Source organism: Balearica regulorum, chromosome 11 (assembly GCF_011004875.1).
Source record: "Balearica regulorum gibbericeps isolate bBalReg1 chromosome 11, bBalReg1.pri, whole genome shotgun sequence".
In the NCBI taxonomy this organism is placed as follows: Eukaryota; Metazoa; Chordata; class Aves; order Gruiformes; family Gruidae; genus Balearica; species Balearica regulorum.
In genome coordinates, this window is record NC_046194.1 from 9,845,822 (window position 1) to 9,871,344 (window position 25,523).

Genomic DNA, 25,523 nt, shown 5'->3' on the forward strand with positions numbered 1-25,523 from the left:
CTTTGTTCTTAGACATGTGCACTTGAATATTTTAGAAGTACATACTCATTTGAAATGTGAATGTTGGCATTTTTGTATGAAGCCTTTTGAATATATTCATGTAAGAGCTAAAGTTAGAAAATAAAGAACTGGAAGAAATCCAGTGGATTTTTTTTTTTTTTGAGGAGATGACAAGTTTCTTATTGGACACTTGTGTTGGTTGCATCTGGTCTCAGTATGGTGTGTGTGACAGTGTTTGTGCTTGTTTAGGAGGAAATGATTTCTTAACCTCAGTGGAAGAATTAGTCTCTTGAATAAAAAGTTTGTTTCTCTAATAAATGCTTTTAGCTCTCCAATTTTTTTTTTAACCAACCACTCCAAATGACTTAAGGATTAATAAAGTAAAAACTCACAGCTTTAGGGTTGACTTGTATTTAAATAAAATCTCTGGATTTTTTTTCAAGATTGGCTAGATAAAAGTAGTGTTTTCTTCATGATGGAATATTTGGTAAAAAAGCAAAAGTTGCTCTTGTATGACCAGAAATTTATGTACAGTCTTATTGAATATATTGGAAGCATAGAATAGGGTGTACTGTAAATTTTTTTTGCATGAAGAAAGGAACAGTAGTTTGAAGAAGAAACATCCTCTTTCCTATTTAAAAGCTGGGTTTTGTTTTTGGTTCAGGTATATTTCTGGGTTAACTGCAGTTAAACTCCCTCTATGCATGGCTTCTGGATCCTAACATCTGTCCTAATGTAGCTTTAGTATATGGCTTGTAAACCAGTGCCTTTGACACATGAAATGTTTGCAACTTGATCTTGATGTGGGAAGCAAATAGGTGTGAATCTGAAATAGATTATATTATATATGAAAGAAGTCAGCCTACTGCTTTTAATGGGATGGGAAAGCTTGCAAACCAGGCTAGTCTCTTGGAAAATCTGTCTGGTTTGTGCTGTGTTCAATACTGCCTGAGCAGATTTGCTGAAAAGGTACAATGCTGGAAAGTTCTCCAACTGGTGACACGTGGTTAGCAGTGTAATGCAACCTCATGCTGATTGTCATTTTCCCTTTTGTTTCCATATCTCTGTCATTTGGGTGGATGCGTATTGGTTATAAGTGTTCTCTCCATGGCAAGTGGTGAGTGTCACTGTGCTATGAGTCATTGTTTCCCTGCTCAGTTTGGTGTTCATTTGAATGCATCAAGTTAAAAAGAGGAGCTTTATCCGAAGTGACTTTATGCTTATGATAAGGTGCTTTAGAGTCTTAAATCTAAAATAATCTACTCAAATAGTGTGTATAGCATTCTCCCTTTGAGGGAGTATGGAATTTGTTTTTATGCACATAATTTCTCCATTGTGACCCTATATTTAAACTGGGCATGTCACTTTTGGGTACAGACTGGCATTGTTCTTAAATTAATAATGCCCAGAACATTGAAAAACTTAACTCCTGTTTCAAAAGTGAATCATTTTAATATGCAGCTTAATCTGCCTTAGTAGCTGATCATCTAAATAAACATTTTTGAAATACAAATTTTCATCTTGAAAACAAACAATGCTGTCTTTAAATTCCTTGCTCCCAGAAAATACTTTTCGTGCTAACATTCAGCTGTAATCAATGTCCTTGCATATAGTTGAGTATGGAGAAGTTCCATTGTACTTTACTCGTAAAGGAAAGGGGGAGAAAACATAAAACTTTTCTGTGGGTGCATCTGATCAGTTTTATTTCATTTTGCTGATAAGAAGTGACCTAATTTTGAGAAAGAAAGTATACCTTTGTGGGTGCTAAATAGTTTGGTACTTCCTACATTTAAAAACAAAAAGCCTACCTCAAAACAACTGAAGGATGTGTATTTTTGTTCCTTACTTGAAGGGGAAAAAACCCCACACCTGAACACCAAAAAAACTTGCATTATAAACCTAAACCAATCAAAAAAACCCAACCTGCATGTGTATTCCTTTTTTTTAAAAAAAAAAAAAAAATACTAGAGGTGTTCTCTGTGTGTACGTTCATGTATGCAGCTTGGCAATACATTTCTGATTCTATTGTCTTTGGACATCTGGGATGTGATTCAGGTTTTAGTTCACTTGGATGTAAAATCAGGCATATCTGTAATTGCACAGTGGTCGGGACTACGCTGGAAAAACAGGATACTCAGTCTTGCTTGAGTGTTCACTGTATGGGGAAATCAGTAGGTTTTGCATCTGAAATGGATTTGTGTTAATGAGCTGCACTTCAAGCTTGCTAACGTTATTAAGCATATCTTGTGAAAATGAGAAGTGCTAGGTTATATTTGCATTAGTGTCCTACCCTGGACTGTGAAAGCTGAAGCAACTATTGAGTTTTCACATGATCTTCAGAGGTATAGAAATATCCTGCAGGACCAGTGAAGGCTGTTGAGGGAAACAACCCAATTTTTTAGACAGTATGTTCTTTTACAGCCTGGTGACTACCAATCCCATAAATAGATGCACACTGAAATCCAGGTACCAGTATGATTCCTGCAGGTAATAGTATATTTAACAACTGAAAAGAAGTGTACTGTTAAAATGTAGCAGTATGTATGTCACAGAAAACGCTTCAGCTATAACTACTGCTATTCTGCCTCGTTATAGTATTGTGTGTATATTTATGCCTGACCTTCCTATGACATTTCTGAAACCTGAGCATCTTGCTAATCTCCTTCCATCTTCCCAAGCTATGTTATCACATCCAGCTCCATCACGTTGGATTCCAAACGTTTTCAGTGTGCAACTGCCCTGTTCCAAATTCCAGGCTTCTAGTTTCATTCTTCTGCTCCAGCTCACTTGTTACAGGCTAGTTGAATCAAAGCTGACAACCAGGTAGGTGGAGGTGTGTCAGGCAAGGATCTGGAAGGAAACTTAATTCAAAGGGAATGTGTTGAATCTTCAGACGCTCTCAATTTACTTCTGTTGTCCCAACAGCATAAAGGTCATGTATCAACAAGTCAGCAAGTTCCTCCATAGCCCAGCTGGACAAGGATAGCAAAGCCGTGTTTGCAGTTGCTTAAATGTGGATCGATGTGACTCGAGTGACTCAGAGCAATGTGGGAGTAAAGCTGAACATGAGAACTGAAGCAGAGGAGTTTGCAGGCTTTGTAAAGCTGTTCTCTGCTGGCTAGAGCAGCATCTTTGGCTGCTGTCTGGGTTCCTCTTTGCTCTCACAGTGAGATTTTTCTCCTCTCTTGTTTTGTTTCCACAGTAATTAGAACACCAATGTGACTGTGTTCAGTTCTGTTTTCAGATAATTAGAACCGGGCCCATATAGTAAAATACATGGTAGTCTCTCTTGGGTTTTGCTCAGGGGCTTTGCCAGGACACCACGGGTCTGTCATTGTACACCGGACGTCCTTTTCATCGCTGCTGTTTAGTGGGGTGTGACAAAGACTTTGGCTGATGAGGAGTAATTATGTGATGCACGCTGGCTTGATCTGCAGTTAGACTGGGCATCTCTCTGCTATGCATGGTTTAGGAGTAATGAGGAGTGTTGTTTAAGAACAGGAATGGCCTTGTTCTCTGGACAGTTAATGTACTGGGTTATAAGACCATTTACAATGGAAAACTTGGGAGAAAAGGGAGGGAGAAGCTGAATGACATTAGTGGAATTTGCTCTTAAAAAGAATTTGTTGTGTGCATTCAATAACTCAAAGCTGAGGCTCAATAATTGTACTTATTTTAATTTTTCCAAATGGGATATGCACCCTTTGGTTTCTGTATGCTTTCATCAGGTTACAGCAATGAAGTAAAAGCTTAGTCACACTGCCTTGTGCATTGTTCTGGGGTGTTGATAAAAGATAATCTTGAATAGGCTGCTTATCTGCAAATACTAGAATTTAGTTATTTTACATAGAGGTGCTTGATACAATGGCTAAGAATCCTGACAACTTCTTAACTCTTTATTGGATGTAATTATTTAACATCCCTGGTAGTCTTCAAAGACGTCTTTTCTTTTTAGTATTTTATGCTTAAATGGGTATTGCCGCTGATCCTCCCCAAATCCCTGAAAATGCATTTCAGCACCCAGCAAAATTTTATCATGTTTACAAATAAAAAAAATAATTCTCCCCAACAGCTGCTTTCTGTGCAGCAAGGTGTTGGTAGTTTGCTTATGTTTCTACTTTGGTTAAAGAATCAAACAAAAAGAGGTATGTTTGTGCATGTTGTTGCTTGATTCAGGATATGAGCCAGAACATAAGTTTGCAGAAATTTGATGAGAAGCACTAAAGAAAGAACACTTCTGTAATACTGTTTATGTGAAACTCCTGTGGGTCCCGTAGTTGCTGTAACTGTTGGTTTCCCTGCATAGGTTTATTTTTCACTGGACAGTTTTTATTTCAGTGTTTACAGAGACGCTTGTGGCAAATGTTCATCTTATCTCGAGCTACCAACTACTTTTCACTTCAAGTTCAGTACTGACCCTACTGAATAAATATCTGTCTTACTGTCCTGCCTTCCTCCCTTCCTAATCTCACTACTGTATCCTGTGCTTTTGGATGTGGAGTAGCATATGGCTGGCTCAGCAGAGATTTCCCAGGTGCCCCCAGAATTAATCTTGCCTTCTTTTCATGTTTCCAGTATATGCTATTCAAAGGTCTCAAAAGCTTCAACTTTCAAGGATTTTAGTGTCATGAAAGTACTGAGTTCATTTGAGATTGCCTTTGAATTGCTAGACACCAACACTGCTTTCAGTTTAAGGTTTGCTAAACTGCAAAAATGTATTCAGAGGCAGTTTTAAGTGTCTGTAAATACACGGTCAGGCAGAAACAGTTCAGGCATGACTGATGTCAGTGCTTGGCGCTTTTTAAAAAAATTTGATTCTTTTAATACTTCATTATGTGGGATGACAGCATTGCATTTTCCAGGCAATACTTCGCTCAGTATGCAGCAAGACTTTGTTCAAGTGGCCTCAGTCACATTATGCCTGGTCTGAGTTACTATCATGATTCTTCTGAGGTAGTATTTGCAACTTTGGTGTTATATTAATATTAGTTATTTCTGAGGTTCTTGGAAAATCTTTGGGCAAATAAAGTGGTGTTGCAGCATGACTTCTGGTGTTGTTTGTGATGAAAGCAACATTGTACTTCTCATGATGTGTGTATACCCTTCTGCATATTATCATTCTCCCTTGTGTGGGCAAAGTGATAATTACAGCCTCTCCAGAAACCAAAATGCTGAATTTAAGAACAACTTAAACCTTAATTGTAAGAACAGGCGAGAGCAAAGTTTTGCTTAACATAAGATTTGCTTTGTTTAGAGATCAGAAAATGATTACACAATGAGACAGAGCTCCGTAAAGAGCTGAATATATATAACTGAAAGAATGTGCAAAGGCTTGTGGGAAGGTGTCGTGAGCAAGTGGGGATGCTTATAGATGGCCTTGTATTGCAGCTGTGTCTTGTGTTGGTTCTGCTACTTGTGCATAAGTACCTGAGCATAGTCTTGGATTTATCCGATCCTACACTAAACTTCATAATTAAATTTTAAATTCATGTAACTAAACTTGTGTAGTTCAAAGTTACAGTGGAAAATGATGGCCAGAAATACCTAATTTGTAGGTGAAAGTTTGGCTAAGGCTGGAGAATTGGATGTTCATATCTTGTAAGAAACAATGGAGCATCAGGCTTGACACACTCGGGGTCAGTTATCCACATACTCTTTTTTTAATGTTATTTCATACCCAATTCCATACCTTCTTTCTCCCTTGACTGAAGATGCACTGCTTTTTCTGCCTGAGAAATTGTCTGTGGAACTTTGTCTAGAAACAGTTTCATATTGAAGGCTTATCTCAGAAACATTTCTTGAAATGGAGTCATAGCTTAAATTCATCCTTGGGCTTAGCAGTACAGATTATATTGCATAGAGTTAAGTATAATACGGAAGGAAGGGTGTTTATAGTTGTTCCTAAATATCCATACGTTTGTCCTGCTATGATATTAATGATGCTTTGGTAGTGGGAGGTAAGGTGAAGATGTTTGCTGGCCTTGTACGTGACTGCTTGAGTCTCTTTCGGTGCCTCTCGGTTCAAACTACTTATTTTAAAATTACTTTTCACAGTTGCTTCTGTGAATCTGTTGTAAGAAGAAATGATTACTGAAAAGCTGATGGTGTGATAGCTGAAGCATATTACATGAAGTTTCCTGTTTTTTTACCAGACATCTGCTAGTTTCATTTGAAGCTTTCTCTTTATTGTGTCGGAGATCTGGTGAATAATGAATCCCTGTTCACCTTTATCGTGCTTTTGTGACACTATAGACTCTTACTGTATTTCTTCTTGCTATCTGCCTTCTGGGCTGTTAAGTCCAATCTACAAGTTGTTCCTTGTACACATGCCGTTTCACAAGTTTGCTCATCGTTTTCACTCTCTGCCTTTTCCAGTTCCATTGCTACAGCTGGTGAGATGGGACAGAGAGCTCCTATCTCAAACCAGGCAACATGGGGGAATGGTGCTGCATTTGTCAGCAAGTAACTTAGGAACTTTAAGGCTGGGCACAAGCTAATCGGAGCTAATGATGTTATACAAATCAACCAAAGCTTAAGGAAGAAATCCTATTTTGCATCAGTGTCCTACATGAAGTGAGTTCTCTAGTTATGCTGGGTTTTTTCCCATTTAAAATGGGAATTTATGAAAATTAGTATTTGTCTTGTAGAGCAGTTCTTATGAATACCAGAAGGTGGCATAACTGATTTTCCTATAAGTGTTTTGATTACAAGAAATAACATAGGATGCTGCTAAGCTTATTTTAAAGCTGTTCATCAAATTTTGATGTAAGGAAAGCTGGATCAGTTTAGCTTTTAATGCTTAAGGGAGCTATTTAAAGGTATACTCATTCTGCTCTTTTTCAAAATGTGAAAACTCTGATGGGATTCATCCTGGCTTTTGTATCTAAAGTTTTTGAAGTTGTTTAGTGAAGTGCAGGATGGAAAGAAGGGGTTGTCCATCGTGTGTGCAGTGAAATTCTTTCCTGAGCTGTTTTACAGAATCCCAGTTTCCTATGGACACATTGTTTAGATATTTTGCTTTACCAATTTGCAAAATGAGACCAATTCCTTCCTGGTTTATCCTCTTCGGGCTGGTGCTATGCAAGAATAAATTATTAATATAGTAACTTATAATTTATAGTTTTATGCTGTAGCAACTCTAACTGTATGCAGATTTATAGGTGTACTAATGTTAGAAGCAGTAAGTGGAAAGAGTGTGCAAAAAGGACCAGTAAGCATCTAAATGAAAATCTGTTTTCAGCATAATATACGTTTCATCTGGCAAAACTGGAAGCTTAGTCTTTGCACGGTGTTGCTGTGCATTTAATGACAAGTTGATGCAATAAGGCATTAGATACCATCTCATCTGATGCTTTACTTATTAGAGAAGCCTGTCTCTGGGGCAGTCATCCACACTATGGTGTGGATCAAAAAGTACTTAAAGATACCTTAAAAGTAGGCATTGTTCCCATTCAGAGATCCAGGGGGACTTATTCATAGAGTGAGTGTATTGGGCATAATTGGCAAGTGGGCATTTTGGTAGTGGGGGTGTTGGTGCAGGGGTGCCCTGTGATGGGATGAGGCTGTGCTGGGTTTTTTGCATTAAAACCTTTTTTGGTCTGAACAGTTAAATTAATTGGTGTAGGATAGAACCAAAACTTTGCAAGTATTGAGATATGTGGTTTTTTTTTTTTTCTTTCCTTCAGCTCCCTCTGGCAGGCAAACACTTGAATTACAACTATTTTAAACTCAGAGAAAGGCTTGTCCCAGCTCAAAAGCTATCAAAGTTGTTTGGCGTTGCGTACATATGCATCAAAAAGATTTTCAGCTGTAGAAAAGCAGATGACTGCAGCTGCAGAAGGTACAGAAATACGAATATTTCTTGTCTCAACTGACTTTTGTACGAGTCTTTTTGCATGTCACACCTGTGCAATGCCATTGCACCCCAAGGACCTCTACACCATGCTCATCTATTGTGTGGGTTTTTTTTTTTTTTTCCTATAATGTCATCTCTCCTGAGCCTGCTGTGATTCGCTAGAGCGGCACAGATGAGAGCGATGTGACTGTTTTGCATAGAAGTCTAGTGTTTGCAGAATTTAAACCCTTTTTTTTGCTGACTGAACTGCTGGGAGGGCAGGTGGAAGGGAAGCAGTGCAGCTCTGCTGTGGGTAGCTGTCACCCTGGCTGAGCCCTTCGACCCACCTCCATGCAGTCCTCTCCTTCTCAGAGCTTCGACAATTTTTTTTTTTTTTCAGTTCTGTGTTTCTGAAGGACAGTTGGTCAGGAAAACTGTCGAGAATGTGCTGCAGTGCTGGTCAAACGGCTCAGCAGTGGGACCTGTATAACCCACTACGTGGACTCTTCTGAAAGCACCTCAATTTTCATTAAGAGTCAGATGTTTCAAATTTTATGAAATAAAGGTTTATAATCTGGAGACTTTAATTGATTTTCATTGTTTTTAGAAATCCAAATAAGATTAGCATTCTTCTGTGGTCCTTTCTAAAAACAGCTTGTACTTAGACTTTTCTTGCTATGGACAATTATTTTATGCAAAGCAGTATGTCCTGATTTGATCCTAAATTATCCAGATAGTTACATTGTCACTAAACAGGGATGTTGTGACTCCAAAGTTGTTCCAGTCTGCTAAGTGAATATCTTAAAACTGTCACTTTAAATCTGCTTTTGGAAATTTATTCATAGCTTGTACATTTGCCCACCATAACAAACTTGAATGAAATAATAACTCATATCTTTTAAAACTTTGCCTAGGAAACGTACAGTTTTCTTCAAATTTATATTCTAGATGCTAGAGAAGAAACCAGGTTTTTTTTCTTTCTATAATTTAATCATTATGCAGGAATTTTGATGCTCGGCAAATTAGAAATAAATATAATGGTGTGTTTTGGAGAAATGGAACTGTTTAATATGAAGTGTCATTTTTGTAATCATTCTTTTTTATCTTCAGGAAAAATCTAAATGTAAGCAAAGTATACATTTTGAAAGTCTTACATATTTAAAATGTTAATAACCGCTAAGATTGTGCTAATTTTGTGGCATGAGCATACACATTGATTGTGCATCCCCCTCCACCCCCACCCAGCTGAATGTTAAAGGCCGTGTCTTTTGGGTCCTTTGTATAACAACGCTCAACAGTGGGAATTTACAGAAAACCTCTTTTTGCTATAGAAGATGAGTAGATATCTTCTGAAAAGGTAGTATCCAACTTGGCAGAAATCTTGCAATTAAAGCTGTTCCATGCACTTAGGACTGCTAGGGTGGTTACAGATTGAGGTGTAAATCTTCATTCAGCTGCAAACACACATTTTCAATGTCTTTTTGCTCTTGGTCCCCTACCAAGAGAAAAAACTACCCATTTTTGTCAATTTTCATTGCTGCTGTGGGGAGTGGAAGTGCATGAAAAGAAGAGACCTGGTTACTCGATTTTGCTTTCCTTTTGGGAGCAGGTAGTGCGGAGGTTACCATTGGTTTGGTCTGCTGAGGAAGGGAGGATCCTGAGCACACCAACCAGGGAGTTCCCCCACCTTGTCTTTTGGGAAGGAGTCTTTAGACTATGCATCCCTTTGCCACATGGAGGAGTTGATTCCTGATTGCCTCTGGCTTACAGGCGCCAAAAAAAAAAAAAAAAGTTGAAGAAATGTGTGTGGGGTTTGGCTCCCTTTGTCTCTCATGGCCTGTTCAGCTGTTCCAGCTTCGCTACTAATTCCACCTGTTCTCATGGCATTCAGTTGGAATGATCTGCAGACTTGAAACTCCTTTCCTAGTGTAGAGAAATTGTATTTTATTTTTTTTTACTCTGGGCGAAATACTAATATTAGTCATGAATTTGAAATGACTTTTTGCTGTGTAAGCCTTTCGCATGCCTTTGTGTGCGAAGGCAAGCATAACTTCAAGTTGTTGTTTCCTAAAAATTAGTATCTAAACATGCTTAAGACTAGCTGATGGCAAATAATTAAATTGATTGAATCTATGTAAGTATGATATTTTTTGTGACTTCTTAAAGGAATCCAGCCAGCAGCAGCACAGTGACAGTGAGCAGCATGGTGCAGCAGGTTCAAGTCTTCTCCTAGAAGATACATTCCTGCTGTTTCTTGGCTCCCAGGTTGCGCACAATGATTTTTGACAACCTGGACTTGAAGCATCAGCATCTTTCTCGAGACCTTTTCAATCTCGTTCTCTGTCAGAGTGTTCCCCAAGGGACTCTGACCTTCAGATAAAGATGTCAGACTGCCCACGCTGGAAACTTTGTGGGTTGTGGGTTAGCAGGCTGGATCCATCAGGGGTGACAATGCAGTGGGAATTCCTGTGCTCAGAAAAAGTTAATCTTTTTGTCCTTTAAAGAAATTGGGTCATTACAGAAATGCACAAAAAGAGCAGTGATCAATGGGCTTTATTCTTGCCTCCCCATGCCTGCCCTTTTCAGTAGGGACTGCTTGTGTAGGTGTGCAGGACCACAAAAACTCCAGCGGATAAAGACAATAAAGTTTAGGGAATGCAAAATGACTAACGGATTCCATGTAAATAATGGAAGAATGAAAGAAAAAGCCTACAAACTTTTATTTTAAGAATACTTTCAAAGTACTTTAATCAACACGTGACTAATGTAATTTGCAGTTTGCTGTCTGTGGTGCAGGAAATACTGAAGTTGTTAGTGGCTGGTGCTCAATCCTAGCCTCCTTTTAATTACCAAATTGTTTAATATATTTGCATCATATGAGTCAGATGTGTAAATGTGCTTAGGCATACTTTACTAAAATAAATTGCACAGGCAACAGACCATAACAGCTGTGGAGAAGTTGTTTAGAAATAAATTCTTTGTAGTTCACAGTTTGACCTAATAAAAATAACTGTTGCTTCAGACTAATTATTTTCAGCAGGGTCAGTCTGGCTGCTGTGACTCTGCATTCAGATTTCTGTGGTGATTTATTAAATATAATCACCTGGGGAAGATGAGCACAGTTCTCTGAATAAATCTGTGTTAATTCAAAAGCATTTCTTCTTAGCGGTATGTTGTCAGCAGAGTACATGGGCTTAGATCAAAAGTTGGAAACCTTCATTAACTCACTTGTGGTTTTACCTCCTACTAAGTGTTTTAAGACCTTATTTTACCTAATGCCTTTTATGTAAGAGTAGTTTGCCCGAGCAAAGCTGATTTTTTTTTTTCCATATTGTAAGTTGTAGCTTGTCATTAAGTTAACAGTCCATCTTGACTCTTGGAAGTGATTTCTTGGTAGAAATCTTACCTTAATTTTAGAGCAAAGCCCTTTTCAAGAATACACACAAGAAAATGCAAGGCATCCATAAGTGGGATAAAATAAAAACTAATTTCATGGCCAGAAACACACACTTAGGAATAATTTGTGGTATTTCTGAGACTCTGTGTAGTTACAAAATATACCTGAAATGGAATTTAATATTTTAATAAATTAACCCTCCTAAATATTAAAAGTGTGAATACTGCAAGGATTAGGTTTGTTCATTGCTTGTGTGTCCTCCTTTTCCTGTAAGATTCTGGGAATTTGATTTAAGTTTTAACCTAAGTTATGTTTTATAGATATTTTTAAAATCATTTTATTGTGACCTGATAGGAAATGGTGTGGGTTTTTAAACTGTTTACTCAATAATTTCAGAAATTTCATACTTAAGCTGTCAAGACATTTTTCTCATTAATGAATGAGGTGTGGGTTTTTGAAGAATGTATGTAATGGAGAAACTTATTACTCAATGTGATTACTTCGTAGTCAGCCAGCTGCTACTACCTCTTTGGTTTGTTAAAGACTGTACGTTTTGGTAGTCTGAAAAGTCATGTGAGAACTCAAATCTTTCCTAACCGAGGAGTCTGGAAGGGAAGGGGAAGTGGCTGTGTCAGATGCAGGGTGTTATATATATATATATATATAAAAAATAAAGTGTGTGTATATATAGTGTACACATATAGTGTGTGTATATATACACACACTATTATATATACAAACACATACATACATATATATAGTATGCATACGTATATTTATGTATAAAAATAGTTTTCATTGAAGTGATGCATCCTAAAATGTTACTGCAGCAATTTCCTCATTTATACAGGAAAAAATGCTGAGTAGGTGGATGGCAAACTGCGTACTTCTTGTTAAACGTGTGGTACATGCCCTGACTGCTTAACTTAATATTTAAAGATTTGGGGATTTTTTTTTCTTGTTTTAGAAATGGCCCTACACATATTGCTATAGAGACAGGAACCTGTACTGCTTTACAGCATTTTGACAGCAGGAGGGGTTGGCTAAAAACCTAGTTTACCCCACTTTAGGCTTTACAATTTATGATTGTTCCTTGAGCAGTCAGCCCAATTTAAAAGTATTAAATATATTTGTGTGGTGGGTTGACCCTGGCTGAGGGCCAGGTGCCCACCAGAGCCGCTCTATCACTCCCCTCTTTCATTAGACAGGGGAGAAAAGGTACAATGAAAGAAAACTTACGGGTCGAGATAAGGACAGGGAGAGATCATTCTCTAATTATCATCACGAGCAAAACAGATTGAACTTAGAGAGGGAATTCATCTTATTTATTACTAAGCAAAACAGAGTAGAGGAATGAGAAATAAAACCAAATCTTAAAACACCTCCCCCCACCCCTCCCATCTTCCCAGGCTCAACTTCACTCCCGGCTTCAACCTCCGCCCCCCCCAGCGGCACAGGGGGACGGGGAGTGGGGGTTACGGTCAGTTCCTCACGCGGTGTTTCTGCCACTTCTTCATCCTCAGGGGGAGGACTCATCATTCCCCCGCTCCAGCGTGGGGTCCCTCTCACGGGAGACAGTCGTTCACGACCTTCTCCAACATGAGTCTCTCCCACAGGGTGCAGACCTTCAGGAGCAAACTGCTCCAGCGTGGGTCCCCCACGGGGTCACAAGTCCTGTCAGCAAACCTGCTCTGGCGTGGGCTCCTCTCTCCACGGATCCACAGGTCCTGCCAGGAGCTTGCTCCAGCGTGGGCTTCCTGTGGTCCACAGCCTCTTTCAGGTGCCTCCACCTGCTCTGGCGTGGGGTCCTCCACGGGCTGCAGGTGGAATCTCTATGCCTCCTCATCCTCCCTCCATGGGCTGCAGGGGGACAGCCTGCTTCACCATGGTCTTCACCACGGGCTGCAGGGGAATCTTGCTCCGGCGCCTGGAGCACCTCCTCCACCTCCTTCTGCACTGACCTTGGTGTCTGCAGATGTTCTTACATCTTCTCCCTCCTCTCTCTGGCTGCAAAAGCTCTCTCTAGCTGTTTTTCTCTTTCTTAAATATGTTATCACAGAGGCGCTGATTGGCTTGGCCTTGGCCAGCGGCGGGTCCGTCTTGGAGCCGGCTGGCATTGGCTCTGTCAGACACAGGGGAAGCTTCTAGCAGCTTCTCACAGAAGCCACCCCTGTAGCCCCCCCGCTACCAAAACCTTGCCACGCAAAACCAACACAATTTGATAGTAACCATTTTGTAAGCATCTCTGCTCCATTTATGAGGCTGTGTGCATCTTGATGTATACAGTGCCATTGCTTCCAAAAGATCCTGTAACTTATATCTGGTGTCTGAGACCTTTTTTCCCTGCCAGTGAAAAAAAAAATTCTTTGAGACAACATAATGGATAGTAAGTCAAAGTACATGTGTAATTCTCAGAACTGTCTTCAGTTATTTTAAAGCTTAAAAATTTTAATTGAAAGACTGTTTCTTTGTAAGATAGATCTTTGAGGTTTCTAGAAAAGTTGCGATTTCAATATAAGTATTGCCAGGTTTTTTCAGTACTTCAGTATTTGGGGAATGTTACAATGTCACTGTGAGAGGACTGCAAACATAACTGCACTGGTTTCTTTTGGATTCCTCTTCAGGCAGAGATTTGCTTTCCCTTCATATGAATTTTGGTATGAATATTTTCACGATATATGGTCAAAGAAATTGTATTAATTAACTGACTTGTATATGGGGCAGACTGTCAATACCATCTTTTAATTATTCTCTTCCAGTAATTGGAACAGCTGCAGTTTAATAGATTGAAAAGCCAGAGGTAGAGGCATGAGAAGCATCCATGTGATGAATAAGGAAGCCAATTAAACTATCACACTGTCAATTTTTTAGGGATCCTGAAGAGAAATGTTATGCATCCTTATTTGCTCTTATTCTATTTTTCTAGACTTGTGCCTTTATGGCCATCTTTCTTCTGTATCAAAATGGTCTTGTGTAGTAGTATGCATCAGCTCAGTGGGCTGGTAGTTGTAAGATATGCAAAAGATCGGAGTAGTTCCTTCCAATGTGAAACGCAGTTTCTGCCATTGGTTTGGAGTGAGCTTTGCTAGTGCTAATATCATAAACCAGAGGTTTTATTATATAATAACATATATCCATTTTAAAATGGAAACATGGGTTCGTATCAGTGAATTTTTAGAACATAGGTGTTGGGGAAAAGAATATCAAAAGTCTGAAGATGTTTACTGGTGTTACCACCACCATTTTAACCTATTTTTCTGTGTTGTTGAGTCTGGCATCTTTTAGTATACGAACAAACACTTTGTCAGTAGGAAATAGTCTAATGTTAGAAAACATAATATTTGTGACACAGATATTTAGACCTGTATGTTTACATTTTTAGATGAAAATGGGAGATGTAAATCGCACAGTCACTGTAACTTTGAGTATTTTCCTTTCTGTACGGGTAACAGAAGCTTGGTGTTCTGGAAGTGCAGAAGACCTTTCAGGTCATGCTAGAAAGGGTTTGCAAGATTTGAGAAAGTTTCCATATAGCATTACCCTGTTTCTACTTAGTGCTTTTGGTTCCTCTGATACTTGGCAGATGAATAAAAGGAGAGAGGTAAGTAGCTTGTTAGAGTGGAACAGCAAATCTTTTAACCACAGCAAATCACTTGACTGAGCAAATATATTTCGGTTTCATTTTTAACAGTTTAAGGACTGAAAAAAGTTAAACTCAATCTGTGCAAACTGATGAAAATCCAGTGGCATGTCTAGAAGTTAACTAGTGCTCTGCTTAGTTTCCTCACAAAATTCATATGGTATTCTAAGGCTAAGAATAAGTATTTTCAGACAAGTAAAGTTTTATGTTGCCACTGGGCTCTGATACATCTTTCTACGTGTGACCTTTCTTCTTTGAACAACTATGAAGGAAGACTTATGGGAAATGCAGAGGTGGTTTAAAACTTTTGTTGGAAGTATATATCCCCAGTAATGTAAACATACTGGGTTGTAAGAGGAGAACCAGTATTTTATAATGCATGTAAAAGGCAGCAATTCATACGTATTGACAATGGAATTGTACGAAATAACACGGTAGCAACTTAGCTTTCAAGTTGCGCAAAGGAAGGAGGATATCAGAAGAAAAAGGAAGAGAATCACAAGGGAAGAGATTTTAGCTGCATGCCTACCCTGAAGATCAGGGGGAACTTGCAGAGTAAAAGATGCCGTGATCGGCACGCTTCCAAGGGGGGGCTCTGTGTGGTTTGTTCATGCTGAGTACGGTGCTGTGTACCTGCTCCCCTCGCTTGGGCCCAAATCTTGCTTGTCGGTCAATAGTGAAGAAGAATTTGGGGTGTGGGGTGGAGGAAGAGGGATGAGAAATGCTGTGCTCCTTTAAGCACTCTTCTGTGTACCTTTTTGTGGGATCAGAGCCGCACTGCTGTACAGCCTCTATCGATAGCGTCTGGCCTTGCTAACAGCTCAGGTCTGTAAATGGCGGCTTGGGATCTTCCCTTTGGTCTTTTAATTTTCTTTTTTTGTTCTTAGGCCACCTGTTCAGTTACTTTATGGAGGAGTTTTCTGCAGAAGTTCTTGATACCCTGTCAGTTACTTTGCTGTGTAACTAAACTGTTACTTTGAAGCTTTAATTAAAACAACAGAATAATATATTGTGATTTTTCTGTTGTCTTAGGAATAGTTTATGCAAAGCATAGAATACATTTAGGTAATCTTTTCCCTGGGAATACGCAACCGATTTGTGACTGTCGGGAAGAAAATGGTATTTGATTTATTTTTTTCTCCTTATGCGCAGATAGGTGATTCATTTTTTACGTGGTTCTTCTTCTGCAACTGAAAAGCATTTGTCTATTTTTAGAGTACCTGGCACTGCTACTTCCTTCAATTCGGTATTTTGTACATTGGCCGTTTGCTCGAGTAGTGTGTGCTGGACATTTGGAGGAGATGAGATTGGGCAGTGCTTGGGATTCATACACTTAAAAAAAAGAGGAGTGAAGTTGACTGCTGCTAGGTTTTCAGTAAAAGTTTAAATTAGGTTGCTTGTAAATTAAATGGAAAATAAATGGGAATAGAGAGAGTAGGTATTTGAGCACTGATGCCGCCCTCTAAGCTGAAAAATCTTGCTGAGGTCAGAAGTGGGAAGTAACTCTGCTTTCTGGATGTGCATTGATAGACTTAAATACCAGTGAATGCTTGGGAATGACTGTGGGTTGAGTTGGCTTTTATTTTACTGGTCAAAAGGGTATTTCAAGAGTTACTTTTGAAAAAGTGGCCCACTGATTGTCCTTAGCCTCGTTCTTTTATATGACTAATGCTGCTGTTAATAAATAAAATGTGTATTCAGCTCCTTGGGGTTGGCAGAGCAGGGAGATACCAACTTTAAAAGCAATTACCAGTTGTTGCACTGGCAGTGCACTCAACGCGAGGAAGGGAGTAACAGCATTCCGTTATTGTATTTTAAGACAGTTTCTTTATGGTGGAATACAAAAGCAAAATTGAGTGTATGAATTCAAAATCACGATATTTTTCTTTGTGGTTGTAATAGCCTCTATCTAACATCTCTTTCAACTTAACTTTTTGACCTTCAGTGCAGAGAAACCATGATCTAGTAGTCTGGTGTTATGTATATGTATGAGACTGTTGCACGCAATATTTACAATGCGTGCAGACAGGCATGGCTGTTCGCATGTAAATGCATGAATTCTTTTATGAAAAGTAAGACTTCTGTATATTGAAACTGCATGCTTGCTCTCTGCAGGGTTAGTGTTTCTTAATATTTATAGCATATAAATGCTGTTGTCCTACACAGCAAATGTCTGCTCAGCATTCAAGTAGCAGTTTCTGTGAAATTTGTTGCCTGTGCTAATGCTGCTCATGTAATTTAGAACTTCTTCAAAGAAGTGGGAGAGAGCTCCTCAATTGTTCGTCAAATAGGTGCATCTGGTTTTGAATTAGTCCTCAGCTCTGATCATCCTGGGTTATTTTAGCTCCTTGCCTGTGGTTATGGTTACAGCTTCAAATGCCCAAAACTATTTTGGGCAAACACTTTCAATAATAATCATCAGAAACAGCAATTATTCCCTGGTGATTTCATCCCCAAAATAAAATTAACAATGTAGATTTCACCATTACAAAAAAACCTACCAGTGTTATGTTAATATATATTATATAATACATATTAAATGTTATTAAAATGTTTAAATTTCTAGAAATTCTGCTCCTGGTTCTGTATTGTTGAGTAGCATGACAGGATGTTGGTTTTTTGTGATAGGATTAAGCTGTCCTGATGAACAGAAAAATTGTTGTGCTGTACAAAGACTGTTCTGAAATCTGTGGATTAAACATTTTAGTGTTGATTTGGTCTACTGTGGCAATAAATTAAAACTGATTTCTGTATTTTTTTTTCCCCGTAAGGGAATTGATATAGTTGAAGCTCTACCTTCTTTTCCCTAGAAACCTGCTCTGCTTATGCACAATATGCTCTTAAATTCTCCGTTCCCTTTTTAATAGCTTGCCTTCTATGCTCCCCGCTGTCATCAGCCCCGGGATCACCAAGCAGAGCACAGAGTTGCAGAGTGGTCCCTGATGGACACCTGTGTGACTGTCTGCTTCGTCAGGTCTTCAGGCAATTTGTGAGCTGCTGGGGGGTGTTCAGAATTAGATTGTTGATAGCGTCCCTACAAGGACTGCTATTAACAGCGTGCTACTCTGTCTTCTGCAGTAGAGAAGCAGAGAGTGATATTTGTGTTCCCATAGCATGTTGTAAAATGCATGAGATTTTGCTCATCCTCCTTGGAAATGAGAATAGGAAAATGAGAGCATCCTGAACCAGAAGCTATTAGAAGAGCATGCAGAAACCTGCAGTGATTTATGCTTTATTTTGTCTTCCTAGCTATGGATTAGAAGGACTGATTTTTGCAATGGGCTTTTTCCATAATGGCATTCTTGTATTGTTTGGTCAGAGCTTGCACAGGAGGAAAACAGGCTGCTGAATTTAGTCACTGATCTCTATTAGCCGTGGCCTAAGGCTATGCTGAGATTTATATCCCATTTGTATTGTTGCAGCTCAAAAGAAGAATGTTCAGAGGATGACAAGTGTATTCTGAGTAGGTATGTTGTTTCATTTTCATATGAAACCCATTTTTTTTTTCTGCTTCCATTGGTCAGAAATGAGGTTAATAGGAAGAGAATATAGTACAGTGCTGCAGTGTCCCTGTTAAGGTAGAACAATAGCATCAGAAACAGTTCTTTAAAAATTAGCTGCTTTTATTATATAAAGCTGCATTGTGCTGGTGTGCACAGTGCAGTCTTTCTTTTTTTTTTTTTAAACATATACTGCAGTCAGCGCTTCCCTAACGAGGTGGCACTATTGTTGAGTTAGAAGGATAGAATCATCATATTGCTTTAGGGGACAGCAGGATTTAAAAGGAGATGCCTTGCAGCCCTGTTTTACAGATTGGAAGCATCGGTTTAAGAGCATTGGCAGAATCATTTCCTTGTTCTTAGCAGCAGCCACTGCTGTGTCAGTAGTGTGTGGAATGGAAGTCCTAGTTGGTAGTCTGTTATGGAAACGCTGTTTACTGTTATTGTAGTACCGTGGTGACAACATGCCATTGAAATGGAAAACGAGCTCTCCTGCTATCTGGAAATTCCCAGTTCCTGTGCTTAAAACATCCAGGTCATCGCCACTTTCTCCAGCATACATGTAAGTGAGAGAAATGAGGATAATAAGGTGGGATTGCTTTTGTGAGACTACCCTGTGGCAAAATACCCTGTTATATATTAAATGACATTGGCACTCAGAATTTTACCTTGTTTTCTATGTAGACCCCCAGATTTTACCCTGGATTTTTCATGATGGATGTTGTGTCGAGTCTTTCCCTCTTTGTTGAAACATAGAGAAATTGTGCAGATTAAGCCATATTCATAATACCGTATATGTTCGTTTGAAAAGTTCGTGTTGCTGTTAATTTGTAGAGCTGATCTTGAATTGACAAGTTAAGCTTTGAGGCAGGCTTGCTTTGTAGTGTATATGCTAACATTTCCTCCTCCTGACTATTACACTTTGAAATTAAACATGGAATTCACCTGCTGTATTGTACTGCACTTTTGTTCGTGTGAGTTCTCATATAAAAGAAATCATCTTGCTTTGGTCTTGTTTTATTCTTGAAAGTCTTAGCCTTAATACAAATTTAATGTCTTTTTACGAAGACATAAATATAAATATTTTGTATCTGAGTACTTAAATAGTTATGCAGTTTGTCCATGTAAAGTAGCTTTACATAGAAGAGTATTTTCATACACATGGAAACAATAAGCCTTTGTCTTGCCAAATCTTGATGGAGCTTTTGTTCACCTTTTGTTGCTGTGAGTTCTGTGTTAGCATATACAGGTGGCTTTTTTCCTTCTGTGAAATAAAACTAAGCACAGGGTACTGAATTGCTGCTGCCTTTATTTAAGGAAGCAGCTCTTTCAAAATGAGGAAGAGTTGCTTTAAAATGCAAAAGCAGCAATGTAGAAGACTTCCCTATCTGGAAATTATTATAAAGACACTGTTTTACTTTCCAATAGTATTCTAGCCTAATATCTACAATATTACTACTTTTAAGCTTGTATTGTCTCTTTGCGGATAAGCTTTTGCTTCAGCTGCTGTAGGGACATGCTGTAAGAAATAGGTATTTACAGGTCCTCTAAATGTCTTCTTTTTTTGGTTGTTGCCGAGAATTGCATTGATAAGCAGTAGAGCTGAAACAATACAATGCCGTATGCGTGGTCACTATTGTTCTCGGTCAGAAAGGCTGGGCTATAAGGAGCTAACTGGGCTCTGTACAACCTGTGCTGTGCACGTTTTAATTCTAAGATTAATTTTCATGGAAGGGCTTCAGCCTTTTTACTCATTGGATGCATCAAATATGCTTAAGGCTACCAGAAAATAAGCTATGTCCAATAAATTGCTACTTACTAAGAGGTTTTTTTAAGAAATATGACTAAATTCAAAGACAGCAGCATGATAAAGAGTTGTGAGGCTTTTGAACCTATTTCAGGGAAACAATGTCTTTAGTGTTGTATATTCTGGTTTTTGTTTTTAAACTATAGTACTTAGTAAATGCAAGAAAAATCAGAAATAGCCTAGTGTGATCAATCGGCTGCTGAAACTGATTCTTTCTTTTGTGCCTTTAAATTGCTAATCTAGCTCCGTGTATGCTCCGGCTTTTATGATGGGGATCATGTAGCTGATTATCTCGGCGTGTTGAAAGTATGTGAACAGGTTTAGTGATCATGCTTAACTATAAGACACTGAGCTTATCTGGACCATGAGAAATATGTGATCAGCAGCCTTAATCATCTTTTTTATAATGAGTCAGTGTATCCCAGTGTTTATGGAGATGTTTCTTTGCTGGCACACAGTCCTGACATTAGCAGGACTCTTAAATGTAATGTTAAAATTATTCATATACTTACGTTACAAAACATACATACATTCATATACTTACATTACAAAACATTCATATACAACATTACAAAATGGCACCTATTTGATTAGGCAGTATATATCACCTGATAAAAACAACCTTGTAATTTAGGTTGACCGGTAAAATAGGTGATGGAATTCATTATCTTCATTGTAGAGATTACAGTAAATTTGCTAATGTTTTACATGATCTGATGTTTTTCACATTTGCATCTGTAAGTTTTCTTTCATAAGTATTACTCTGCACACTGGCAATAGGCTTATGTTTCAAGTAAAAGATTCAGGAATAAGTGATGTGTGAAACGGAACATGTATTGATGTAAAATAAATGACCATAAAACTCTTGAATTTACAGATGAACACTTCTGTACTTGATATTTTGGATCTAGAGTATGCAAAGGTATAATTGAGCTTTTAATCCCTTTAAAACTTGACATCTTAATTTTATAAAACAGGTTTGTAGTGTAATTTTTTTTTTGTACTTAAAATGAAATTCCACTTCTGCAGGTATTTCTAGTAAAGTTGACCTTAACGTTAAAAGCTTCATCCTGCCTATGATTTACAAGTAACTTACCTAGAGGTTAAGCTGATTGTCAGAACACATAGATTTTGTTAGTGGCTGCTTCTTTTTTTTTTTTGTCTGTGTACCCAATATCTGAACTCTGCCTCAGTTACCCGGTATCGAAATGCTGAGACTGGTGGTTACAAGCACATTTGGCTTTTTGGATGAAGCAGGCGTCTGCGTACAAAGTACCACTGTAAAATGGTTAACTGTCCTGCAAGCTGTGTAGCTGGGGCTGTTTAGCTGCAGTCTCCATCTGAAAAGTTTGCGGTCGTTCCTGAGGTGAGGAATGAATACAAAGAGCTCGTCCCAGAGCGTTCTGTGTTGCGGGAAACTTGTGGCCAGGTAGTATGTGAAATAAAGAACCTGCTGAAGATGAGCTGAGAGCTTTGTAGGCGTGGGGGTGGTTCTGTTACTGGGAAGTCTGCAGGTTTTGCTGGGTCTGGTGCTGCTTTGCTGGCAATGGGAAGGAGCAGCAGTGAATCGCTGCCTCATGGCTGGTGGTTTTGTTTCCCACCAGTTGTTTATTAGGGATATTTTCAGGATATCCTGGCTCCAAGAGGTAACTTCATGTTATATGGAGGGCAAAGGGTCCCTCTGAAGGGAAATACAGATGTTCCTCTGGCTTCTGGTGGAACTGGTCCAGAGTAGGTTGAGCTTTCCCCCAGGTTGACGATCCAGTGACATTGCATAGGGAAAATTAGATAGTATTAGAATTGGACCGCTGGCATGTGAACAATATACACAGGTGTAATGCAGCCTGGCTTAGTGTACAAGTTAAAAATATGCAGATATGTGTTTTGTCAAGCTGCTTTACATTTTCTTTCATGACACGTATGGCATTGGGGTTTAGAATATAGATTCCTTTTGTCAAAACGAGTGTGAAAGCTGTTACAGCAAGTTTATGCTCCACTAGTGAAATCATATTCATATTTGCAGTTGTGTTGACTGTCGGGACAGACCTAGATGACTTATATATTATGTGGGCAGGTGAGCAGTTTCAGCAAGTGAATTATTGTTCACGGGTCACGTCATCTTGTACATTAAAAACTAAGAGGAGAATTCTTTCTTACTCACATGAGCAGTGTCATACTGTTTTCCAAAGTTGCGCACATCTTTCATTAACACAAATGGAAGAAATGTTTGTGGAAACTCTGGAGATTAAAGTATTATGATGGACATCTACAAAGACTACAAAGAATTCAATAATGCAAAAATACTATTTTCAAAAATACTGTGACATAGGGTTATTCTCTAAGCCTATGTTATGTGAGAATGATTGTTAGCTGTTTTCTGAAAAGTTGAATGTTAAGTATTTTGTCTCCAACATGCCGTGATTAAAAATAGGTAAAATTAAAAAAAAAATCTTAATGCAGAATAATCCATTTGTAAACTTAGTGCCTTCTATCCTTTTACCTGGAATGGTGTGTTGATATTTTAAATGGAAACTATCCTTTGCGTGTATTTTCATAAATAACTGACTAATTTTAGGAGAAATAAACAAATGAGATATTCCAAATATATTGCTATCAAAGGGTTTGCAACACAGTCTATCTATCCTGAGTCATGTGGTTGTGAAACTTGTCCGATAGGAAATGCTTTGCAGTAGTGGAAATCAGTTGCTGTGCAGAAAAGTAGAATAAATTCTTAATACTCTGGAGTAATCAGTGTTAGTTTTAGCTGCTTATATAGGTTATATAGGTTAATGCTTTTGTATCTTTTTTCAACTCTCTGATTTGCTCTACAATGAACTCTTTGAATTTATGCTATACAATGATATATACTTTAATGGAAAAAGGTGTGTATGCATAATTCATCAGACCATCTGTATTAGGCAGCTCTCTTTTGTGAGACCACCCTATGCGTCTACCATTTTCACTGGTCTTTTTTAGTAAATAAAACCCTTTTGTTGGGCTCTTGAGCATTTGACAGACTACACTGTATTCACACTGAAACACTCGCCTGTCTTTGACAATGTTTTGGTTTTAAGCAATTACTTCCTAGATATTTCAAATTTCATCATGTTGAAAGTCAATGTGTGGGTTACCCCAAATATTTTTGAAACTAATCTGGCAATGCATGCAAACAGATGAATTGGGTGGCTGGGGAATAGAAGTGGGTTGTATCTTATAAATTGAAGACTGCTTTTAATCCCAGCAATTTCATATATAGAGTTCTGATTTGTGCTTGTTGATCTTACTTTTGCTTTTTAAATAATAGGTCTTTCAATAGATTATTTTAAGTTCAAAATTTCATTGCTGTAATAAACTGGCAAAAATAAGGAAAAACCCCAAACCTTGTCGTGAAATTTCCCAGTGCTAGTGACTTTTCTGGGCAGACCTTTATACGTGATACTGTGGCTTATGGGTCCTCAAAATCACATTCCTCTTATACAGTGTGATGTTGCAATATTGACATTATGTTGTGACATGCTAAAGCATCTTTATTGAATATGTTACTCAGCCTATTCTGCCAGAATGTCAGTTCTGCCAGTTTGTCATTTTTGCCATTATTTCCTCGTTATTGTGGGAAAATCTTGTGCAATCACTTTCTACTTACTGGCTTTTTGTAATGTTACACAGTATTGTTGAAGTTTGGATAGGGATACCTATGGATTTTCAGAGAGTACTCGGTGAATATTGGGGTTTTAAAATAAGTCACTTGTTCTAAATGGTAATAGTGGGAATTGTAGTGTAATAATGTGTAGCTATAACACTGAAGTGGAAGAGCACATCCATATTATTGCTGTAATATTTTGTTCTGCAGTGACTGAGATTGTTGCAATAGCCAAGTTGCAAAAGCATGGGGTTTTTTTCCCCATGGGATCGACAAGTTGCCCATACCTGTTACCGACACACTTAGATTTAAACTCTTTATAATGTAAGGGAAAAATACTTTGCGATTTGAAGTAATTAAAAAACCGTACGTTCTCCCCAGGAGTTTGTAATAAAGGAATACTAAAACAACTGTGAGAAGTGACAGAGCAAGAGGAATGGTAGAACAGACCTAGACAGCAGAAAGAGTGGCAGTTAATTAACAAACTCTAAGGTCAGAATCTTGTTTTAATCTATTGAAATTAATCTGTTTAGTATACAGGGAAAAAAAAAGCACCAACACTCTGGAAAGTAGTTGCTCCTAAATCTGTTGAGGAATACAGTGGGATGTATACCCTGTGACCAAATCTTGAACATGCAGGTGTCACCTTAGACATATATAGGTTTTTTTCTCTAAGGAACCATTCTGCAAACTTGACAATTTCTATGCGTAGGAAAACTAAATTTAAAGACACATCGGGTAGAACTGTAATTTGCTAGTGCATGCGAAATGTTTTTCTTAATTCCTGTGCCTTACAGAACACTTACGAGCTGTCTTGCTAAATTTATGACTTGCTTTTTGAACACTTAAGACCAAATATAAAGGGCAGAGAATAGGATGTGCAGTGTCAGTCCAGCCTAAACTGTGAAATCTCTGAGTGACTGTATTTTACCTTTTTAAAAGTCAAGGAAATAAAGTAGTTATGCTTCTGTAGAAAAGCTACAAAGCATGTGTATTTGCTTTGCTTTTTCTATTTTTAATAGTAGGAATCAATAGACTAACACCAACTTTGGCAAAAAGTCATTAGAGAACCGTTTCTAATTTAGCATCATTAAACAATCTGAGTCTGCAAATTTAAGCTACAAAAGGCTCAATGAATGTAAACCCTTTGTCAAACAGATAAATGTGGATGTGATACTAAGGCTCCCGGAGAGACTAAATACTGTTAGGAACAAAAGCATTATAGCAGTGATTGAGCCAAATATTGCTTTGTTTCTGTGGAAAACAAATTTGAATTAACCAGTGGGCTGTAATTATGCTGCAAACAGCTTGAGACCTCTGATAGTTTAGTTGTTTAGAAAGAATTTTGAGGCGAGTATTTTCTGTGTGTGTATCCTTGCGAAATCAGACTAAAATGGTTGAGATGTTGCTCAGTCCTCTTCTGCTGCCTTTGGTCCCAGGGTAGCCTTACTTTGAAGTGATACAGAACGGTTCAAGTGATGTCATTTCTGTGCTGTCTGTGTTTGGAACAGCGATCGCATCTTTAATCATCATAGTGTTTCTAGTTGCTTTCTTTGGTTCTGTTGACACTGTGGGCTTGTGTGCTAGGGCAGAAACTTTTTGTCCAGATGGTGATTGTGTGTTGATGTCCAAAGAGACTTGACTGTATTAAAACAACAACAAAAAAACCCCTAACCCAAACAAAAAAACCCCAAACAACAACAAA

At 38.3% G+C, this 25,523-nt stretch overlaps 1 protein-coding gene across 11 annotated transcripts in view; it reads left to right on the forward strand.

Annotated features, from left to right (window-relative positions):
- Positions 1 to 25,523, forward strand: part of KLHL13 (kelch like family member 13) — an 89,087-nt gene that overhangs the window by 31,355 nt on the left and 32,209 nt on the right. The window contains exons 1-2 of one of the 11 annotated variants that reach the window (XM_075763217.1): positions 18,323 to 18,338; positions 18,821 to 18,933. The exons of 9 other annotated variants lie outside the window; for them this stretch is intronic. In XM_075763217.1, the coding sequence (XP_075619332.1) occupies positions 18,836 to 18,933 (98 nt within the window). In that variant the 5' untranslated portion in view covers positions 18,323 to 18,338; positions 18,821 to 18,835. Of the gene's footprint in view, positions 1 to 18,322; positions 18,339 to 18,607; positions 18,934 to 25,523 lie in introns of those variants that run through there. One more of the 11 variants, XM_075763216.1, reaches the window with a different exon arrangement.